We start from the raw sequence: 21,904 nt of genomic DNA, 5'->3' as shown, positions 1-21,904 counted from the left end.
TGATTTTAATGAAAAGTTTATTTTGTCAGATATCAGGATAGCTACACCTGCTTTCTTATTGGGGGAATTTGATTGGTAGATCCTTTTCCACCCCTTCACTCTGAGTTTGTTTGTATGTTTGGCTGAGAGGTGGGTCTCCTGAAGGCAACAGATGGATGGGTCTTGTTTTCTGATCCAGTCCTCAGTTCGTTTTCTTTTAATTGGCGAATTCAGCCCATTTATATTAAGAGAAAGTATAGAGAGATGCATTGTTGTCCCTGCCATTCCGTTTTCCTAAGTTTTTCTTCTTTCCTTTCCTCCTGTGCTTGCTCAGTTAGACTTTGAGTAATGCCTGTTTGGGGCAGGTCCCAGTTCCTGGTTGCTTTCTTCAGGTTGTGTCCCCCCTCTTAGAATTCTTTGTAATGCTGGCTTAATGTTTATGTATTCATTTAGTTTTTCTTTGCTATTAAAAGTTTTCAGTTCTCCATCGAATGTGAATGCTAGCTTTGCCGGGTATATCAGTCTGGGTTGGCAGTTATTGGCTCTCAGGGCTCGTATGGTGCTTTCCCAGGCTTTTCTTGCATTCATTGTTTGTGTGGAGAGATCTGCAGTGATTCTAATTTTTTTCCCGTTGTAGTATAGCTCCTTCTTCATTTTTGCTGCATGCAGGATTGTTTCCTTATTATTCAGATCCATCATTGTTACTATTATGTGCCTAGAAGTGTTTCTCCTGGGATCTTGCTTGTTGGGTGTTCGATAAGCTTTTGTGATGTAGTTAAGATGGTCGTTTTTGAGGTGGGGAAAATTTTCATTGACTATCTTGTTAAATAGGTGTTGCATTCCCTTGCTCTGGAATTCCTCACCTTCGTCCACTCCGATTATGCGAAGGTTAAATTTTTTAGCATTATCTGCTTGCTCTTGAATTTCCCTTTGGTTTAATTTGAGTGATTTTTCCATATCTGTCACTTTTTGGTCCAGTTGGTGTATTCTGTCTTCTGTATCTGACACTCTACCTTCCATTTCATTCACTCTGTTGACCGTGGCTTCTATTGTGGTTTGCATGATGGAAATGGATCCCTTTATGGATTCAATGTTGGTTCTCAGAGTACTGATCTCACCTCTCAATGAGGTGATATCAGTATGCATTACCTCTAATTTGGCGTTTATCTCACTTCTTACTGAGGTTTGTGCAGCTTCTATTTTTGCATCCAATTTTTGTTTGATATCCTGTATATCTTTTGATAGTTCATCCTTGTGCTCTTTCAATTTCTGATCCATTTCTCGCTTTATTTCTTGAGTCATTGCCTCCAGCAACCCTTGGATGTAGTTTTTGTCTTCCAATCCTGCTTTGCTCCCACTGGGGCTCTCCCCTGCGTGGCTGCTGGCTTTTGAGGTGAGCTTGCTGTCCTGGGTAGTGGTAAACCTTGTGATTTTTCTCTGTGATTTTCGCATGGGGGTTCAGGAGACTGCTCTTCAATCTTGTTTTGGTGTGTCTGTCTTTGCTTGGTTGCTGATTCTCCTGTAGGTCGTCAGTTGTTGTTGCAGTCCGTCAGTTGTTGTTGCAGTCCGAGTTCAGTTGGGGTGGTTGCGGGCTGGGTTGGGCGGCCCCCCGCCGGGTCGTTGCGATCGCGACAGGTCCCTTTGTGGCGCTGCTGGTGCCGGGCGGCTTTGGCGGGATGGAGCCTCTCCGCTCCGGTGGAGAGTGATGGGTGGGGTGGGATCCTCCTGGAGACTCCCGGCTGGTAGGTTTCTCTGTTCCTGGCGATCCGCTGTTCTGCAATCCGGTACCTGGTGATCTGCAAGCAGCCCCCTGTGTCTCTGTGGCTCCGGCAGCCCCTGCCGGGCCGGCTGGCCGGCGGCTTGGCGCACTGCCGCGCGGCCAGTAAAGGTTGGGGGAGGGGTCTTCGCTCTTCTCTGTTCTGAAATTCTTCTTTTCCTCTCTTTCTTTTTTTGTTATTTTCCACCTCTGGTTTTTCTCTGAGTGTTCGTCTTTTTGTTGTTGTCGGTCTCTTGGGGAGATTAAAGGTTGGAACTCGAACTCTCTTTTTGGTTGGAGAGAGCTGTGGCGTTTCCCTACTGCCCCGTCGCCATCTTGAGAACTCACATCATTTCTTTTGAGTCATATAGGGTGGAAGTAGTTCATCCTGTGAAATTTTACCTTGTAGCTGCCATTTTTCTCAGTACCCAAGTATTAAAATCACCAAGGCCAAAAATAGCCTCCCAGACCTTTGTTCTCACAGGAGGTGGCTGCAAGGAATACTGGACCTTCTAGAACATTCTGGAAGAGAGCAGATTAGAGGTGTCTGGCCCACTGTGGGTTCCACCTCTGCCTGAAACGCAGATTCTCAGACCCAGCCCACAGAAGTGAAGTGGAGCCATGTCCTCTGCAGGGCAGCCAATTTCCAGAATTAACCCATCTCCCGTTTCCTTGTCCAGGTCTGTGGTTGGGGATCATCATCTGCACTGTTTTGCAGGCTGTGTGTTTTCTAGCCTTCATTTCTCACCTCAATTGGAAACAGGCTTGCCAACAGGTAATTGTGTTTGCTGTTCCTTACCTAGAAAATAAACAGGATCCAACGTGAGACGTTCTTCCATATTGGCGGGTTCATTCCTCTTATATTATCATTATGCTTTTTGGTTTGGTTTGGTTTTAACTGGATTTTCAGATGTGATCCTGTCCTGAATCATTTTTCCTTTGTTTATTCAGTGAATAGAAAATATAGCTGGTTCTTCCCACCCTATGCTAGCCAATTCTTGCCTTTCTGCCTAAAAAGCCAATTTCAGGATGAGAATTGGACCGGGAAAGAAAGTCTCCCAAGTTTATCCTAATATTGGCTTTGATGATCTCCAAATATTTCTCTAAGATACTTGTTCACTCCTTTCTCATTGCCTTTTCAAGATCAACACGAGGTCTGGAAATAGGAGGTAGCAAAGGGCCATTTCAGTCTTTTTCAGAGGATCCTACTGATTTAGAGAAGTTTCCATTACAGTCAAGTGAAATGTCTCAGCAACATGGTCTAATGCCTTGTGCACTTGCTTTGTGTTTTTACTTTTTAGGCTCAGGTACATGCCAATTTGAAGGTAAATGTGGCTCTGAATGGGAATTCTGCTGTCTCTCATGATCCAGTTCATTCAGGTAGGTTATAATAATCTCAGCTCTGGCAAAGGCCAGAGAGGAAGGACCAAGGGGTCATATGTGGGACACAAGTAGATTGGCTGCAGTGAGCGCCCATTGATGAAGGCACTGAAGTTTAGAAACAAAAGAGAAAGTCAAGTCACACTTATTTTGAAGTAATTTGACTTAAAGTTCCTTTGCTTCAATTCCATAAACATACTGATTTTTGAGTAGTTTATTGGAGATTAGAGTCTCACCGAGTTTTTGCCCAGGATGGCTTTGAACCATGATCCTCAGATCTCAGTCTCCTGAGTAGCTAGGATTACAGATCCGAGCCACTGTTACTCAGCTTAAATTTTAAAATATAAAAGAACTTATAAAATAATTTCTAAGCTGAGCATTAGTGGTTGACACCTATAATCCTAGCTACTCAAGAGGCTGAGATCTGAGAACTGCAGTTAATAGCCAACCCCAGCAAGAAGATCTGTGAGACTCTGATTAACCACCAGGAAAAGAAACTGGAAGTGATGCTAAAGTGGTAGAGCACTAGCCTTAAGCAAAAGAGATCAGGGACAGTGCCCAGGCCCTGAGTTCAAGCCCCATGAACACCACCACCACCAACAGAAAACTAAAATTATTAAATTTACATGCATGTTATTAAATTTAAAAATAAAAATAACTTAACATAATTTATAGAAATCTATAAAATTCATATCCTATATATACATTTATAGACATATATTATAATTTATAGATTTATATAACCTATATAATAATATATTACCTTATATTATATACATTTATAGAAATTTGTATTTTATATGATACATATTATATAAATTTATAAATTATATATATTTTATAGAAGGGGTTTTAATATATTTATAAACACATATATATGTATTTGTGTGTGTATTGGGCCTGGGTACTCTCTCTGAGCTCTTTTGTTCAAAGCTAGTGCTCTACTAATTTAAGCCACACCCTCACTTCTATCCTTTTGCTGGTTAGTTTGGATATAAGAGTCTCTAATTTATCTGCCCAGGCTGTATTTGAATCAAGATCAAGATTGAGTAGCTAGAATTACAAGTGTGAATTACTGGCTCCTGGCTTCAAATTTATACTTGACACAGAATACTTGTGCATATCTGCAGTACAATATGGTATGTTAATACAGGTATACAAATGTGTAATGATCAGATTGGGGAGACTAGCACATCCATTGCCTCAAACAGACATGGCTTCTGCCAAAGAAACGTGTGATAACATGGCACAGCTGTGTGTGGAACATCTCAGAAAGTGACATTTGCATGTTTGTGTTAATGGGTCCCTGGTGGTCCTTAGACATCACTTGCTTCTTCAAGAAGCTTCTTTGGACCATTGCTTCTGAGGAAATTTGGTTATGGGGTGGGGGTAGGGGGGCGGTTCCTGCCAATTTAGTATTCCCTCTACCTACCCAGTTCCTTGAGCAGTTAGTCACATTAGTTTGTTGTTCCAAAGGACCTCTTACTTTCTGTGGCTGGGCTGTGAATTAAACTGACATGACAGATTAGCAGGAGAAAGCAATATTTAATTACAACCATAAACAGAAAAGTCCTAGGAAACAGGAGGTCTGAAGAAGGGTCTGATGACTGAAGCTTACATATATAGTACTCTGAACTACAGAAAAGAAACAGGATGTGAAACTTCTGAGAGATGGTGGCTACCCAAGTTATGGAAGAAGTATGAGGGAAAGAAATCTATAGTGAATAAAAGTGGCCTGTGGTCTTGTTATTCAGATAATGTCTCTATAATAATAAAAGTTGTCTGGAACAGCCATTTTCTCAAGACAGATGTTTTTACTGATGGCGATTTTCTTCATAGTTGCGAATGCCTTACAGATAGCTTTTCAAAGCTACTATCTGCAGTTTCTCAAAATAACCATTTTGAAATATACCAAAGAAGAGTATATTTGGGTGGCTTATTCTAGTGTCCTATAGCCGCATTTTGGCCCCACTGTAATAAGCTCTTTGGACTTCTTAGATGGCTAAATTTCTGGCAGTGGTCAATTCTGCTTTTCCTTAGTTTTTATTCATGCTGTCTGAAATTCCTGGCTTAGGATCAGGTTTGGCCACTTGCCCGATATACCAAATGGAATGTTTATTATACGGGTGTTGGCCCCTAGAAACTCTTAAACAAAGGAGCTCCCTAGAGCCCCAGGTTGACAGCGGTGAATAGAGAGGAATGCAATGTAATGTAACCAAATGTAATGGGTTTTGTTCTTTGTGAGCACAAAGCCCACAAACATATCAGGGAAATAAGAGTGAATTGGTCATTCCCAGGAGTGTACTGGGAATGGTTTTGTGGGGGAAACATACCTCATCATATGCTTAGGAACACTCCTAAGCATGCTCAGTTGGAGAGTGTGCCTTGCATATTAAAAATGTTAACTAGGGGCTGGGAAGGTGGCTCAGTGGTAGAGTGCATGCCTTGCATGCCAGAGGCCCTGGGTTCGATTCCTCAGCACCACATAAGCTAAAAGAAAAAAGCCAGAAGTGGCGCTGTGGCTCAAGTGGTAGAGTGCTAGCCTTGAGCTGAAGAGCTGAGGGACAGCGCCCAGGCCCAGAGTTCAGGCCCCATGACCAGACCCCCCCCCCCAAAAAAAAATAAATAAATAAAAATGTTAACTAGACCAGCCTCTAGGGTGGAGAATATACAATTAGAATGAAATTGTAATGAGCAGAGCTCACTTTAGATTCGCTTCAATAATGGGATTCAGCTTAATTTAGTGATTTTGGCTGGTTCTTTCGTGTTTTCTCGGGAGAGCCGCACCTAAAACACATAAATAAACAAAAAATACTTTGAAGAAAAAAAAAATTTTTCCTGTCCTGGAGCTTGAACTCAGAGCCTTGGCTCTGTCTCTGAGCCTCTATATGCTCAAGGCTAACACTCTACTACTTGAACCACAGTGCCACTTCTGGCTTTTTTTTTTTTTTTTTTTCAGTTGTGGGGCTTGAACTTTGGGCTTGGGCACTATCCCTAAGCTCTTCAGCCCAAGGCAAGCGATCTACCACTGGAACCACAGCGTCACTTCCAGTTTTCTGGTGGTTAATTGGAGATAAGAGTCTCACAGGGACTTTTCTACCTGGGCTGACCTTAGATCTCAGCCTCCTGAAGATTACAGGTGTGAGCCACGGGTGTCTGGCTTGACTTCTGGCTTTTTTGAGCAGTTTATTAGAAATAAGAGTCTCACTGACTTTCCTGCCCAGGCTGGCTTCAAACCACAATCCTCAGATCTCAGCCTCCTGAGTAGCTAGGATTACAGGCATGAGCTACCCTCACTCAGCTTAAGAAATGTTAACAGTTAAAGGTAAAACAATTACCTCCCTCACAACAAGTATAGGAGGTTGTGCCTATAAGTTCTTGTCTCCCAATTTGATTCATTTAACCACTGTAGCAACTGCTTCCTAAAATATCTTTCTCCTAACAAGTAGCACACAATCTCTATCCTCTTTCATACAGTTAGAAACAAAATTTTCCTTTCAACATGCTAACTAAAATCCTTTATTCTCTACAGAGGGTACTGAAAACCATGAAGAAATTGTAATGAGAGATATTGAAAAAAGGGACGAGGCTCAATTGAACCCACGGATGCACCAACAGCAACCTTTGCCTGAGCATCCAGCAGACAGCAATACATTGTCTGGAAAACAGTTGGTGTTCCGTCGAGGGCTTGTGCTCTTGGGGGTTGTTTTAGTCTTGGTGGCAGGGATTTTAGTAAGAGTATATGTAAGAATCCAGTGATATGGCAGGAGAAAGAGAATCAGGTCACATGACACAGGTGCTTCCAGACTTAGGATGTAATTACTTTTGGACAAGCCCATTGTAACTTGAAAATAAGTCAGGACTAGGGGTGCAGCTCAATGGTAGAGCTTAGCATGCGCTAGGTTTAATTCCTAGCATGAACACACACACACACACATACATACACACACACACACACACACACACACACACACACACACGAGAAATAGAAAAGAAGAAAGAAAAGAAGGAAGAAAGGAGGAAAAAGGAAAGAGAAACCTTAAGTCCATAATGCTTTTAACATATACATCTATCTACAAAACATCAAAGTTTGTAACAACACACTGTAGAACATTGCTTACTTTCATGACTTGCAGGGCTGACAGAAAGCTGCCACTTACTGTGGCTGTCTTTTCTTTCAAGAGAGGATGGTATTACATAGCACTGGTTTGGGGAAAAGCTCTAAATTCAGATTTCAAAGTAGCTTCTACTGAATTCAGTGTAAAGTTGAACTGATGGAAATTGGCGCCTCCTTAAGGCACAGGCCCAGAAGTGGCAGTTTTAAGGTATGTACATAATTTAGCTGTGCCTATAGGTTTTTAGAATTGAGAATTCAAAGGCATACACACATACACACACACACAGACACACACACACACACACACACACACACACACACTACCACTTGAGCCACACCTCCACTTCTGGCTTTTTGGCAGTTAATTGGAAATAAGAGTCTCACAGACTTTCCTGCCCAGGTTGGCTTCCAACTTTAATTCTCAGATCTCAGCCTCCTGAGTAGCTAGGAGTACATGCAGGAGCCATGGGTTCCTGGCAAAGATGTATATTTCTAATGAAGGACCTAAGGTGAATATTGTATCTTAGACCAAGACGAATGAGGTTCGAGTAAGAATCCCTGTCTGGATCAGGGACCCCTGAATACTTACCTAGGAATCTATGCTTCCCTGTTTCTTCTACCTACTGTTTTCTAAGACACAGACCATACATAAAATGCTTCAGAATTCCTCCTGTATGCTTCCCTGTTTCTTCTACCTACTGTTTTCTAAGACACAAACGCATATATAAAATGCTTCAGAATGCCTCCTGTATGAATTACTTAAAATACATTTTTCAATATAAGTTTCCTGTGTCCTACATTTTATTCAATTGACCAATGGCACTTGTCATCTTTACCTGGAAAGGCCAGACCTCAGACACTACGGGTGCATAGTTGGAGAGCTGGGAAGATACAAACAAGAGTGCTGGTTCCTGGCTGTGTCCAGAGGACAAAGCTTTAATAAAGTCTTTAGATTATTAACTAGTTACCCTGTTTCTTTCAGCCCTTAGTAGGGTTAAGTTCACAGAGCAAATCTTGATCTAAACCACGTACCCTGGGTGCTAGAACGGGCTGGGAAGGTGGCTCAGTGGTAGAGTGCTTGCCTTGCATGCCTGAGGCCCTGGGTTCGATTCCTCAGCACCACATAAGCAGAAAGAAAAAAGCTGGAAGTGGCGCTGTGGCTCAAGTGGTAGAGCGCTAGCCTTGAGCTGAAGAGCTGAGGGACAGCACCCAGGCCCAGAGTTCAGAGGCGCCACGACCAGACCCAAAACAAAAAACAAACAAAAAAACCCCACCCAACTGCTGAATTTTTATTGGAACCCCAGGCCTCCCTTCTTGCTCCCCTGTATGCAGAGTGTGTCCCCAGCCTTCCGAGCACCGATTTTTGGTGGGGACCACCATAAGACATCTCTGCCCTCGGGAGTCATTCTTCTTGGATGTATAAATTCGTATCATTTTCCAAGGACCCACAGTAAGATTATGCCCTTCTGGAGGGGGCCTGCGGAGACTGAGGCATCCCAGAGAACCCCCCTTTCCCAGTTCTTCAGGGTGCCTCAGACCCCTCTCCACAGGACACCCCTAGTCTTTTAGGGGGTGTCTCACACTTTCTGCCTGGTCCCAGAGATACAGAGTTCCTCCATCCAGCCTAAAACAAGCGCAGATGCAAGGACAAGGAACCCAGAGGTTCCAAAGATGACCTTGTCCTGCAAGGAGCAGAGGTTGGGGGTATCCTCATCCACGTCCATCCAAAGGTGCTCTGAGGGCGTGGAGGGTGACAAATGACATTTTTGCTTTTTAGTCTGGATAAAGAAGACCTCCTCATCCTCCATTCTTGACCCCTAAGCGCCCCTGCCTCGGGGATGGAGATGGGTGTGTGTGTGTGTGTGTGTGTGTGTGTGTGTGTGTAGGAGTGGGAGGGGGGGCTTCCCCATGGTGTGTGTGTGTGTAGGAGTGGGAGGGGGGCTTCCCCATGGTGTGTGTGTGTGTAGGAGTGGGAGGGGGGCTTCCCCATGGGTGTGTGTGTGTGTGTGTGTGTGTGTGTAGGAGTGGGAGGGGGGGCTTCCCCATGGGTGTGTGTGTGTAGGAGTGGGAGGGGGGGCTTCCCCATGGGTGTGTGTGTGTAGGAGTGGGAGGAGGGCTTCCCCATGGGTGTGTGTGTGTGTGTGTGTGTAGGAGTGGGAGGGGGCTTCCCCATGGGTGTGTGTGTGTGTGTGTGTGTGTGTGTAGGAGTGGGAGGGGGGCTTCCCCATGGGTGTGTGTGTGTAGGAGTGGGGGGGCTTCCCCATGGTGTGTGTGTGTGTGTGTGTGTAGGAGTGGGAGGGGGGCTTCCCCATGGGTGTGTGTGTGTGTGTGTGTGTGTAGGAGTGGGGGGCTTCCCCATGGTGTGTGTGTGTGTGTGTGTGTAGGAGTGGGAGGGGGCTTCCCCATGGGTGTGTGTGTGTGTGTGTGTGTGTAGGAGTGGGAGGGGGGCTTCCCCATGGGTGTGTGTGTGTGTGTGTGTGTGTGTAGGAGTGGGGGGCTTCCCCATGGTGTGTGTGTGTGTGTGTGTGTAGGAGTGGGAGGGGGGCTTCCCCATGGGTGTGTGTGTGTGTGTGTGTGTGTGTGTAGGAGTGGGAGGGGGCTTCCCCATGGGTGTGTGTGTTTGTGTGTGTGTGTGTGTGTAGGAGTGGGAGGGGGGCTTCCCCATGGGTGTGTGTGTGTAGGAGTGGGGGGGCTTCCCCATGGTGTGTGTGTGTGTGTGTGGAGTGGGAGGGGGGCTTCCCCATGGGTGTGTGTGTGTGTGTGTGTGTGTGTGTGTGTGTGTGTAGGAGTGGGGGGCTTCCCCATGGTGTGTGTGTGTGTGTGTGTGTAGGAGTGGGAGGGGGGCTTCCCCATGGGTGTGTGTGTGTGTGTGTGTGTGTGTGTGTGTGTAGGAGTGGGGGGGCTTCCCCATGGTGTGTGTGTGTGTGTGTGTGTAGGAGTGGGAGGGGGGCTTCCCCATGGGTGTGTGTGTGTGTGTGTGTGTGTGTGTGTGTGTGTGTGTGTGTGTGTGTGTGTGTGTGTGTGTGTGTAGGAGTGGGAGGGGGGCTTCCCCAGGCCCGACCCTCCCCGGGGTTCTGCGGGCATTGGTGGTTGGACAGGGGGCTCGCGCGGGGGCGTGGCCGGGGGCGTGGCCGGGGCGTGGCCAGGTCGCTGAGGTACCCGCGCCCCCGCTGAGGGGCATTGGCCGGCGGGGCGGGGTCGTCTCGGTCTCCACCTCCCTCAGGGCGCCCCACGGGCTGGCTTGGATCTCTCCGGACGCCGGCATGGAGCCCCCCGCGGTCGTCGAGCCCTTGGAGGGCGCCCCCGACAGGCTGGACTTGGCCACCGTCACCCTGAGCCCCGAGCGGCGGCCTGATATCCCCCGGTGGCCCGGCGGCTTGCGGGGCTTGCGGGGCGCGCTGTCCCCCGAAGTGCTGCGGGAGGCGGCGGAGCTGACGGCGCTCGCGGGCCCCGTGGTGAGCTGGGCGGCCGGAGGGGGTGGGGGGGCGGTTTCTCCCCCACGCCCAGCCCGGAGCACCCCTTCCCGTCGCGGTCTTGGTGATGATGGGCGGGAGTGGGGGGGGACGGGAAGGGTGACCCCGCTTTCCTTTCTGGCCCTTCCGTAGTTCCTGGCCCAGCTGATGCTCTTTCTCATCAGCATCGTCAGCTCGATATTCTGCGGACACCTGGGCAAGGTGGAGCTGGACGCCGTGACTCTGGCTGTATCGGTAGGTGTCTGAGCCCGGGACAGAGCCTCAGAACTTTCCAGAACTCAGTTCTGATGTTGGCGGTGAAGCCAGGGGGGCCCTCATGCCTGCCAGGCAAGCATTTGCAAGGAGATCCAGGCCCCTACGTCCCCACAGCACGCGAGCAGACCTCTCCTTCCAGAGGCACCAGGTCTTGTGCATCTCTACGAAAACCAGAAGAACTCCATTTCCCCCCCTATTATGAAAGGAAACCAACAAAGCCATTAACGGAGTTACACACTCATTAAGGCCACACTATTTCACCTTGTAAAAGGTGTCTCTTTCCTAGTGCGGATGAGAATTACACCTGTGAAGTCTCTCCTTGTTAATGATGCAGTGGACAGCTTGTGTGTCTTGTGTTTAATCCAGGCTTCCAAACAAAATGGAAAAAAAAAAAAAAAAGGCTCCTCCTGCTGATGATGGCAGGTCTCTCCCTCCAGTCTTAGAAAATGTCTTTTCTGCCCTTCCCCCGCCCCCAGGAGGTAGGGATACCAGTAAGATCACAGAAGGCCATGAAAGTTTCTCATTAGTCTTCTCATTAGTAGAGGAGGCCTCAGGCTGTGTGGAATCACATTTTATATATGGACCTATTACTGTACTAATTAGGGGACTGGGGACATTTCTACTTCCTTTAGAAAGTTTAGATTGGGCTTCTAGCAAGTCAAGAAGGGCTGTCCCAGTGTCCAGGAGTAGATGTCCCCGCTTGACATCAGGCCTCAGAGCCCTTGCCCATGCTGTATTCTAGTTCCTGTGGGATGTGAATGAGCATAATTAACAGGAGACAATCAGAGGCCAGATCAAGGCTGGCTATTTTCCTGGCACTGCTTCCCAGGGCTCATTTCTGGGCAGCTCCTCAAGGTGCCTGGCACAGTTACATCTTCTTCCTTGTTGGTCACATCTCCTGGCCAATCATTGGCCTCAGCCTGGGTGTCTTCCTTTCCTCTCCCAGGCTCTGCTATCAAACCTCCTTCCATCTCCCTCAGAGTCCACTTCCCTTTCCTCATCCGTCCATTCCAACTTTTCATGCAGACTCCCAGCAGAAACGTTTCCTTTCCTGTCAGCTTCTCAATCTTTCAGCCATCTTAACAGTTGACCTCCTGGAGTTGTTCTTGCCAGGACCCCTTCATCTTCTCTCCCACCTGTGTTCCACTTGACTCCCTGCTTGGCACCCTAGGCCAAACAGACAGCTTAAGCTCCCCTTCCCCTCTCAGAGCTTTTGTTACCTATGCCCCTACCTTCCACTATGCTCTGGGACCCTCCTTCCTCCTTCAACCCCTTCCCCTTTATGTGCTTCCAGTCTATTATGATAAACCTCCCAAGTGTCTTCCAGGAAAATTATCCCTGTCCACTATCTCCTCCCCACCCATCCCCCTGTCTCGCTTCCCTCTGCTGTTTCTTTTTTTCAGAGTCCACATTCTGCCTCCTTTCCTTTTCTCCAATCACAGTCTGTTCTGTATCTCACCTTTCACTGAACCTTCTCTGGCCACCAGTTGCCAGTGACATCTTCCTGCTGGGTTGCTGTGACCTTACCCTGTGGCCCAGTATTAGGAACCTCCTGTGGTATTTCATACTGGCCTCCCTGATAGTTGCATCTCTCTTTTCTCCCTTCTTTCCTCTTTCAAGTAGTAGTAGTAGTTGTTGTTGTTGTTTGGGGGCAGTACTGGGATTTGAATTCAGGGACTTGAATGTGCTAGACAGGTGCTCTATCACTTGAACCACTCCTCTAGCCTTTTCTACTCTCACTAATCTTTGAATTCATGGGTCTTGCGTTGTAACCATGTCAGTTACATGATTCTCACATAACTGTGATGACAGGCAAATGTCATCACACTCAGCTTTTCATTGATTGAGATGGGGAATCTCAAGAACTTTTATACCCAGCCTGGCCTCAAACTTAGGTCCTTCTAATTTTAATCTTTGAGTAGTTAGGATTACAGCCATGAGTCACCATGCCCAGCTCTACTTTCTGTATCTCCTATTTACTGGTGTCTCCCAATTCAGTATTATCGCCCATAATCTGGGTTTCAGGCTCAGATGACTGTACTGTGGACCATCTGAAAGCTGCAGGGACTCATCCAACCCAGAGTGTTTGAAAGTACTTCCTATACTCCCTAGATGTGTGTGTGTGTGTGTGTGTGTGTGTGTGTGTGTGTGTGTGGTATAAACTAGGCCTCATTCTGGCATTCTACCATTAAACTACATCCCCAGTCCACTTTTTTAGTTTTTATATCCTGAGGGTCAATCAGTCAGCAAGTTCTGCTCACTTTATCTCCCACATTCCAGAATCCCTCCCTTTCTTCATCTTCCCACACCACTTCCTGGGTGGCTCTCACCCTCTCTGCCTCCCCGCCTAGGTCCCCAGGCCCAGTGGCTCCTGGGTCTTGGCTCTGGCTACTTTGTGCTGATGTTTATCTATTGTTGTGGTTCTCTTTCTCCTCCAAAATCTCAAGTTCACTTTTTTCAGGCTTGGCTCCTGGCCCAACCCAATAGTTCAGAGAGACACATGGTACAGGTGTCCCTGTACAGCTCCCAGCCAGCTCACTGTCAGCTGCTTGTCTTTTCCTTCTGCCCCTCTGCCCCAATCATGCCAGCTTTTCTGCTCTGTATCACGGAGACTCCTGCTCTTGAAATATTTCCAAGCATATTTTGAGGGAGGAAAAAAACTGAATTAAGGTTTTGGGACTGGGGTCATGGCTCAGTAGTACAGCATCTATCTAGCAATCACAAGGCCCTCAGTTCAAATCACAATACCCCCAAAAAAAGAAAGGAAGGAAGAAAAAGAGATTGGGGAGAGGGAGGGAGAAGGAGGAAGAGGGAGGAAAGGAAGGAAGGGAGGGAGGGAGGGAAAAAAAGATTTTAGATTTCTTCCCTCTTTCCGTTTATCCTGCAAACCCCCAAAGATAAGAAGTCAGGAAGATTCCTGGTTTGGGCTGTTAAAAGTGGCAGGAATAAAGGAAATACAATCCATCATTGTGGAAAGGCATGAGGATGGTGTGTGGGAAGGTGAGCTCCACAGGCAGGAGTAGCCCCAGATAAGCTTTTAGGGAGCTCTACTGTTGTCCTTAGTCAGTGGGTGGTAAAACTTTGCTTTGCTTTTTAGACTTAAACTGTAACTAACTTTTGGGAAGATAATAGACTTGTTTACACCATAGCCAGATAACATTCATTTGAACTTTTTGATTAAAAAATTTTTTTGAGAGACAAAGCTGCTCTGTAGTTCAGGGTGGCCTTGAACTCATGATCTTCTTGCTTTAGCCTCCCAAGTGCTGGGATTGCAGGTGTGCATTTCTACACTGGGCCAGAGCTGGGTTATTGCCTAACATAGGTAAAGCTCTGGGTTTAATCATCAACACTGAAAAAATAAAATCTTGATTTTATATTTGTATATAATATGGCAGGATTTATAAGTGTTTGTCTTATTTAATGGAAAAGATAATTTTCTGTACACAGACTTTGAAGTGGTTCACACAAGTGCATTCACTGTGGAAGAACGCAGGACTAGCTGGTAGAGCTGGACTGAGGGACATGGGTGGAGACATGGGAACCCAGTGAGGTCAGTACCAATCAGGCTGCTTTGCTGTTCAAATCTAAAGCAAAGCTCGGGCTTTTGCTTAACTAGTTATTCAAGGATCAGACAAACTTTAGGCACAGGGGGGCATAGAGAATTTTCTGAGTAGATTCTCATAGAGGTGACACATGATTGGGTGCATGGTCTTTTTGTTGTTGTTGCTGTTGTTGTTGTTGCTCCTGTGGCTTGAACTCTGGGCCTGGATGCTATCCCTGAACTCTTCAGCTCAAGGCGAGTGCTCTACCACTTGAGCCACAGTGCCACTTCCGGTTTTCTAGTGGTTTATTGGAGATCAGAGTCTCACAGACTTCTCTGCCCATGCTGGCTTTGAACTATGATCCTCAGATCTCAGCCTCCTGAGTGGCTAGGATTATAAGCATGAGCTGGCTTGGGTGCATGGTCTTTAGACATGAGGCTGGCATCAGATCACCTGGCCACCCAAGTATCTGGGATTACAGGTATGCATCACAGTGCCTGGTTTTAAATACAGAGATAATAACACACTGCACTCAGAAAAACTCAGCTTGGGGTTTCCCCAGTTGGCACAGAGTTAAAAGTATATTCTTTGATTAGAAGTATGTTCTTAGCTGGGTGCCAGTGGCTCACGCCTATAATCCTAGCTACTCGAGGCTGAGATCTGAGGATCGTGGTTCAAAGCCAGCCCAGGCAGGAAAGGCCATGAGACTATGATCTCTAATTAACTACCAGAAAACCGGAAGTGGTTCAGTGGCTCAAGTTGTAGAGTGCTATCCTTGAGCTGAAGACCTGAGGTACAGCGCCCAGGACCAGAGTTCAAGCCCCACAACCGACAAAAAACAAAAAAACAAGTATATTCTTGTTCTTGTTCCATAGTTGGCAAGGATCCCACTTGATCTGAAATACTGAGCCTGAAATTTAAAGATGAGGTCCTTTGGTATAAAGTGAGCTGTTTGATGGTGATGGCATTTGTGGCATCCATTGTTTCTTGCAGGTGGTGAATGTTACCGGGATCTCAGTCGGAACTGGCTTAGCCTCAGCTTGTGACACACTGATGTCTCAGGTGAGGACCTTGTTACCCACGTAGCTTTGGAGTCAGTTACCCTTCATGTTAGAAGTGTCCACTCTGTGTCAACGTGGCAAATGCAGTGCTGCCAGGGGAATGTCTGTACAGAGCAAGTAGCTCTCCTGTGTCACAGGACAAAACCACAGCAACATAGTTCTAGATCCCAATCCCAGCTTTATTCATGATTCCAGAGTTGAAGCAGCTCCATCTTCAGCACAGAGTGAGAGCTTCCATCTGCCATGGAAGGAACAAGGAAAGAGAAGTAGGAAAAACTTTACATCACACAGCTTTGTGCTGCTTTTTTGGACTGAGTAAAAGCAGAGGGGCTTATTATTATTATTTACTATTATTATTATTCAGACTTAAGAAGGCTAGCTCGATCTTTTGTTTTCAGGAAAAATGGATCTGTTGAGGGATCTATCACATCCTTAAAGATTCAGTTTGATAAGAAGGCATTTAGCATAAGGGATGCCATTTTGGTTCCATGTGGTTGGGTCTGCTGGGGCTGATACAGGAGCTCAGTCGAAACCAATGGTAATGGTATTTGTGGCACCAATGACCATCATGATTGTGTAACAGCTAGTTCTGTCCTCAGCGTCATCTGCTCAGGGCCACGTTTCCCTTCTTCTTCCCTATCTGTACTCCTCCTGAAACTTCTCAAAGATTTCTTTGTCCTGACTTCCACTCTGAACTCAGCTCCCATCACTCATGGGGTGACCTCTTGCAGGGGCCTCATGGTAAAATCATTGGGTAAGCCCACTTGGCTTTCCCAATAATGTGTGTATTTTTCCTCTTCTGCCCTCCCCACCCCCAAGGTTTGGCTGGCCTTGGGCTCCTCCCTCCCTCACCTTGTATTGCAATCACCATCTCCTGAAGCTTCAACCCCTGTCTCACAGTTTCCAAGACTCCTGGTTAACTGCCTTAGTTCCCAAAAGCAGGACCAATTGCTTAGGATGGGTAGAATGCCATGGTGGCAACTAGCTCCCTGGCTACCTATGGGCTTGCAGCTCCCCTGCACTGCTGGCTGCTGGAGGCCTGGCTGCCTGAGCCACAGCTGGGCTACAGGAAGTGGCTGCTGACAAACCATGGCATTCTGTCTCTGCCCATTTGTTTCCCAAGTCCTTTGGGGGCAGGAACCTGAAACGCGTGGGCATCATACTGCAGAGAGGAATCCTCATCTTGCTGTTGTGCTGCTTCCCTTGCTGGGCCATCTTTATCAACACTGAGCGCCTCCTCCTGCTCCTACAGCAAGACCCTGAAGTCGCCAGGTCAGTAGTACTACCAACTCATGGTTGTGGGTTCAGAGTAAGGGGATGTTGGCTAGTATACCTGTGCTGCCATGTGCAGCTCATTACCTGGACTCAAACCCTTGCAAATGGAAGCTGTGACTGTGGTCCTAGACCCCAGCTGCAGGGACCTGACCCGGGATAATGTGTTCTTGGCCCCATCCTTCTTTTATGTTATTATTCCATATTTCCCTACAAGAGTAGAATACCAATACAATTGTCTTTACTTTTGTTTTTGGAGTTGTTATTGGAGTTTTGGGTTCTTTCTTCCCCTTCCCTCCTTCCTCCCTTCCTCCCTCCTTTCTTCCCTCCCTCCCTCCCTGCCTGCCTGCCTGCCTGCCTGCCTGCCTGCCTGCCTTCCTTCCTTCCTTCCTTCCTTCCTTCTTTCCTTCCTTCCCTCCCTCCCTCCCTCCCTCCCTCCTTCCTTCCTTCCTTCCTTTCTTGTGGCATTGGGATTTAAACTAAGGGCCTTTTACTTTTTGCTAGGCAGATACTCTGCTACCTAAGCCATGGCCCCAGCCCGTTTTTTCAATTTAGTTATTTTTCAGTTATTTAGTTATTTTTTAGTTACTTTTCAGATAGGATCTCACTTTTACTCTAGAATTGCAACCCTCCTATTTATGCCCCCCCAGGAAGCTGGTATGACAGACATGTACCACCATGTCTAACTTATTGGTTGAGATAGCGTCTCACCAACCTCCTGCTGGGGCTGGCCTTGAACTGTGATCCTTTCAGTCTCTGCCTCCCAAGTGGCTGGGATGATAGGTGTGAGGTACTACACTTGGCTTGGATTATTTTGTTTGTTTTTTTTTTAGACCTACAGTTCCAGTATGATCTTTTGTGTTGCCCCTAGGATATGTGGTCCTTTCTAGAAGATTCTTTTTTTTTGGGGGGTCCAGTCATGGGGCCTGAACTCTGGGCCTGGGTGCTGTCCCTCAGCATTTCAGCTCAAGGCTAGCACTCTACCACTTGAGCCACAGCGCCACTTCCAGCTTTTTTCTTTTTGCTTATGTGGTGCTGAGGAATCGAACCCAGGGCCTCATGCATGCAAGGCAAGCACTCTACCACTGAGCTACCTTCCCAGCCCCCCCTTTCTAGAAGATTCTTACTCACTGTGAAGTAGTTCTGGAGATTTCAGAAGGTTTCTGAATTGTGCTCAAGTTTTAGTTCTGTGTGTGTGTGTGTGTGTGTGTGTGTGTGTGTGTGCGTGTGTGTGCGCGTGCGTGCACGCACACACACTCATTTAGCTTTTAGGCCAAGAAGGACCTGAAAAATGTCAAGTTGTACGGCTTCCTCTTAGATAGTAGACATTTCACAGAGCTCACATTGGGCAGAAAACCAAAGTTGTGAATCAGTTTCTCCCACAGAATTTGTTTTTAGTTTTAATTTTTAGGACCTACTCTGTTCAACTTGAAGAGAGTATGACCAGATACTATTTCATTATTAACTGAAGACCATTTTGTTGTTTATTTCAGGATAGCCCAAGTTTATGTGATGGTTTTCATTCCAGCTCTGCCCGTAAGTTTTAAGACTGTTGTTTTTCTCTTTATTAAGTGTATATTAATTTTCAAAAATAATTTCTTTTGAGACATTTTCATACATGTATATAATATACTTTGATCATATTTCTCTCCTATTCCCTCTCTTCTCTTCCCCCTTTTTATTCCTTAACTGTTACTTTTCATTCTATTTTTTTCTTTCTGTATTTCACATGAGAAAAACAAACATGATTTTTTTTTTGGTCTGGTCATGAGGCCTGAACTCTGGGCCTGGGTGCTGTCCCTCAGCTCTTCCAAGGCTAGCACTCTACCACTTGAGCCACAGCATCACTTCTGGCTTTTTTTTCTGCATATGTGGTGCTGAGGAATCGAACCCAGGGCCTCAAGCATGCAAGGCAAATGCCCTACCACTGAGCCAACTTCCCAGCCCACGTGATTTTTTTTCTATATGAATCTAGCTTATTTCACTCAACATCTCTAGTCCCATTCATTTTTTTGCAAATGGTATGATTTTGTTCTTTATGGCTGAATAATACCCCAGTGTGTGTGTGTGTGTGTGTGTGTGTGTGTGTGTGTGTGTGTGTGTGTGTGTGTGTGTGCGCACGCACGTGCATGCACACATGCCACATTTTCTTTATCTAGTCCTCCATGATAGGCACTGGGCTGCTTCCTTACCTTGGCTATTGGAAATAGTGCTGCTGTAAACATGGGTGCAGGTGTCTCCATTGCATGCTGACTTTAATTCCTCTATAGATACATATATAGGAGTGATGTAACTAATTATTTTATTTTTATTTTTGTCAGTTGTGGGGCTTGAACTTGGGGCCCAGGTATTCTCCCTGGGCAATTTCATTCAAGGCTAGCCACAGTACTACTTCAGTTTTGTTTGTTTGTTTGTTTTTTCTGGTGGTTAATTGGATGTAAGAGTCTCACAATCTTTCTTGCCTGGGCTGACTTTGAAACTCAGTGCTCAGATTTCAGCCTCCTGAGTAGCTAGGGTTGTAGGGATGAGCCACCAGTGCCCAACTTGGATCATTTTATTTTTAAGATCAGTTTATTTTTAATGTTTTGAGGAACTTCCAAACTGATTCTCGAAGTAGTTGTACCAATTAACATTTCCACCAATGGTAGATGAGGGTTGCATTTCCCTGGGTCCTTACCAACATTTGTTGTTTTTGTTCTCTCTCTCATGGAATCTCAGTGTCATTTTTGATTTGCATTCTTTCCCATTTGTAAACTGGGCTATTCATTCTTTTGTTATTAAACTTTTAAGTCTCATGGAATTTTTCTCCTAGGCTGGCTTTGAATTGTGATCCTCCAGATATCAGCTTCCTGAGTAGCTTTACAGGGATGAGTCACTGGCACCCAGCTCAAGGTTACTTTTGAATGAACATTCATCAGAATAATTACTAGGTACCCCTCAGAGCCATCCAGAATGACAAGACCATGGCTTTTGTTTCAGCCAGTGAGAACTTGCCTGTGTCTGTTCCTTAGGGAGTAAATCTATAACTTTGTTTACGGTGGATCTGGTTTTCTGAATTTGAATGTATTAGTTTCAAAGTTTGGCTGGATATCAGTAGCTCATGCCTCTAATCCTAGCTACTTAGGAAGCTGAGATCTGAGAATTGCAGTCAAAAGCCAGCCCAGGCAGGAAAGTCTCTGAGACTCTTATCACCAATTAATTACCAAAAAGCTGGAAGTGGAACTGTGGCTCAAGTAATAGAGTGTTAGATTTGAGCAAAAAAGCTTGGAGATAGCACCCAAGCCCATAGGTCAATTCACAGCTGACCGCTCCCCCCAAAAAAAACCCCCAGTTATATTACTAATAGAGGTGTGCGTGTGTGTATTATCGAGTACTAAACCTGGGCTTGTTGTGCTTGCTAGACAAGCCCTTTTTGCTCTGGTTGTTTTTGAGGTAGGGCCATCTGAACTTTGTTCCTCCAATACCACTATGTTCAATCTTTTATTAGTTGAAATGTGGGTCTTGGACTTCAAACCACAATCTTTCTGAGTTTAACCTTCTAAGTAGCTAGGATTGCAGAGAGGAGCCATGGGCACCCAGAACTAATATTCTTTGTAAAATACCTTATTACATACAGTAGATAGACATGTATTGGTGGCTTATGCCTGCAATCCTAGCTACCCAGGAGGCTAAGAATCGAGGATCATGGTTCAAAGCTGGACCTGGTAGGAAAATGTGTGAGACTTATCTTCAATTAACTGCCAAAAAAGCCACAAGTAGAGCTGTGGCTCATGTGGCCAAGTACCAGTCTTGAGCAAAAAAAAAAAAAAAGCCTAGGGACAGCACCTAGGCCCTGAGTTCAAGCTCCAGGAATGATATGCGTGCACACAAACACAGACACACACACACCAGACACACACAAACATACACAGTATCTCCAGGGACTGTGATGGGGCTCATTTACCTTGCATATGCCAGGCCCTGGGTTTGATCCATATCACCATGAAACAACAGCAGTAACAAGGCAGGAATGAAATAAAGTTGCTATTTTCTGCTTACTGTCTAGGCAGCATTCCTGTTCCAGCTGCAGACAAGATACTTGCAGAGTCAGGTAATCTTTTTATGTTTTTGCTCCATTCTCCTGGAACTGTATGGTAAACATTTTGAAGGTATTGTCTCCTATTTTCTTCTTGTCCCCTTTACAAGGACTTTCTACACAAAGCAATGCATACAACCAGGTGCCAGTAGCTCACTCCTATCATCTTAACTACTCAGTATACTAAGATCTAAGGATGGCTGTTCAAAGCCAACCTGGGCAAAAAAGTCCATGAGATATTTTACTCCAGTAAACTACCAAAAGAGTAGGAAGTGGAGCTGTGGCTCAAGTGGTAGAGTGCTAGCCTTGAGCAATAAAGCTCAGGGACGGTGCTCAGGCCCTGAGTTCAAGCCCCATGGTAGGTATATGGACACATGTGTATGCACACACACATACATATTTTACTTTTTTTTGCTCAATAATCCATGCTTAAACCTCCCCAAGTTCATTGTAGAGCCTTGTGTCTATATATCATTCAGCCAGGGTCTGAGTCCATCTGATTCCTCTTGGTTGTCCCATATTTCCCTCAGCACTCCCCATCCCCCCCAACCCCTTCAGCGTTGGCAGCTGGCTCTGCACTTGGTCTTGGACCTGCTCTTGCTCCTGATTTAGAAGATGAGGGCCCAGAGTTACTATAGCCACATCTGTGAGTGTGTGGGGCCAACCTCACACCAGATTCAGAAGGAAAGGGAAGAAGTTGGCCAGACAGAGGTGGGTAGGCAGAGGCTGAGCCTACCCAGTGAGGGCTCCTAGCTTATCCTTAGGCAAGCAGTGTGCTCCCTTTAAACACAGAGGCCACTGTCTGCTGAAGCCCAAATGAGTCCACTGTGCTTTAATAGCAGTCAACTGTTGAAATGCAGGGAGAAAAAGTAAGTTTTACCTAAAGAAAATGTTTATCTGAGTTCATACACAAAGGAAATGAGCTAGTGGGCTGACATTTCACATCACACAAAGGAAATGAGCTAGTGGGCTGACATTTCACATACCCGTGTTA

At 46.0% G+C, this 21,904-nt stretch overlaps 2 protein-coding genes and 1 long non-coding RNA gene across 6 annotated transcripts in view; 2 read left to right on the top strand and 1 right to left on the bottom strand.

Annotated features, from left to right (window-relative positions):
* The window catches only part of Slc47a1 (solute carrier family 47 member 1), a 54,529-nt gene extending 33,220 nt beyond the window's left edge, over positions 1 to 21,309 (top strand). Inside the window, exons 15-18 of one of the 4 annotated variants that reach the window (XR_006146735.1) lie at positions 2,416 to 2,510; positions 3,037 to 3,115; positions 6,648 to 6,932; positions 7,044 to 7,066. Coding sequence is in view for 3 of the 4 variants with exons in the window: in XM_042673841.1 (XP_042529775.1) it covers positions 2,416 to 2,510; positions 3,037 to 3,115; positions 6,648 to 6,874 (401 nt within the window). In the remaining variant the exon portion in view is untranslated. Of the gene's footprint in view, positions 1 to 2,415; positions 2,511 to 3,036; positions 3,116 to 6,647; positions 7,583 to 21,290 lie in introns of those variants that run through there. The other 3 variants (XM_042673841.1, XM_042673842.1, XM_042673840.1) reach the window with 3 other exon arrangements.
* LOC122103299 lies at positions 7,694 to 8,273 on the bottom strand. The gene is made up of 2 exons (XR_006146736.1): positions 7,928 to 8,273; positions 7,694 to 7,852 (listed from the first exon to the last, which is right to left on the bottom strand). It is a non-coding gene; the product is annotated as an uncharacterized LOC122103299 (long non-coding RNA).
* The window catches only part of LOC122103562 (multidrug and toxin extrusion protein 2-like), a 40,518-nt gene continuing 29,109 nt past the window's right edge, over positions 10,496 to 21,904 (top strand). The window contains exons 1-6 of the mRNA XM_042674167.1: positions 10,496 to 10,687; positions 10,838 to 10,939; positions 15,496 to 15,564; positions 16,687 to 16,835; positions 18,329 to 18,371; positions 20,881 to 20,925. Coding sequence (XP_042530101.1) covers positions 10,496 to 10,687; positions 10,838 to 10,939; positions 15,496 to 15,564; positions 16,687 to 16,835; positions 18,329 to 18,371; positions 20,881 to 20,925 — 600 coding nt within the window. The remainder of the gene's footprint in view (positions 10,688 to 10,837; positions 10,940 to 15,495; positions 15,565 to 16,686; positions 16,836 to 18,328; positions 18,372 to 20,880; positions 20,926 to 21,904) is intronic.

Source organism: Dipodomys spectabilis, unplaced genomic scaffold, assembly GCF_019054845.1.
Source record: "Dipodomys spectabilis isolate Male_0828 unplaced genomic scaffold, ASM1905484v1 ptg000018l, whole genome shotgun sequence".
Classification (NCBI taxonomy): Eukaryota; Metazoa; Chordata; class Mammalia; order Rodentia; family Heteromyidae; genus Dipodomys; species Dipodomys spectabilis.
Note: the sequence above shows the minus strand (reverse complement) of the source record. Positions and strands in the feature narration are given on the sequence as shown.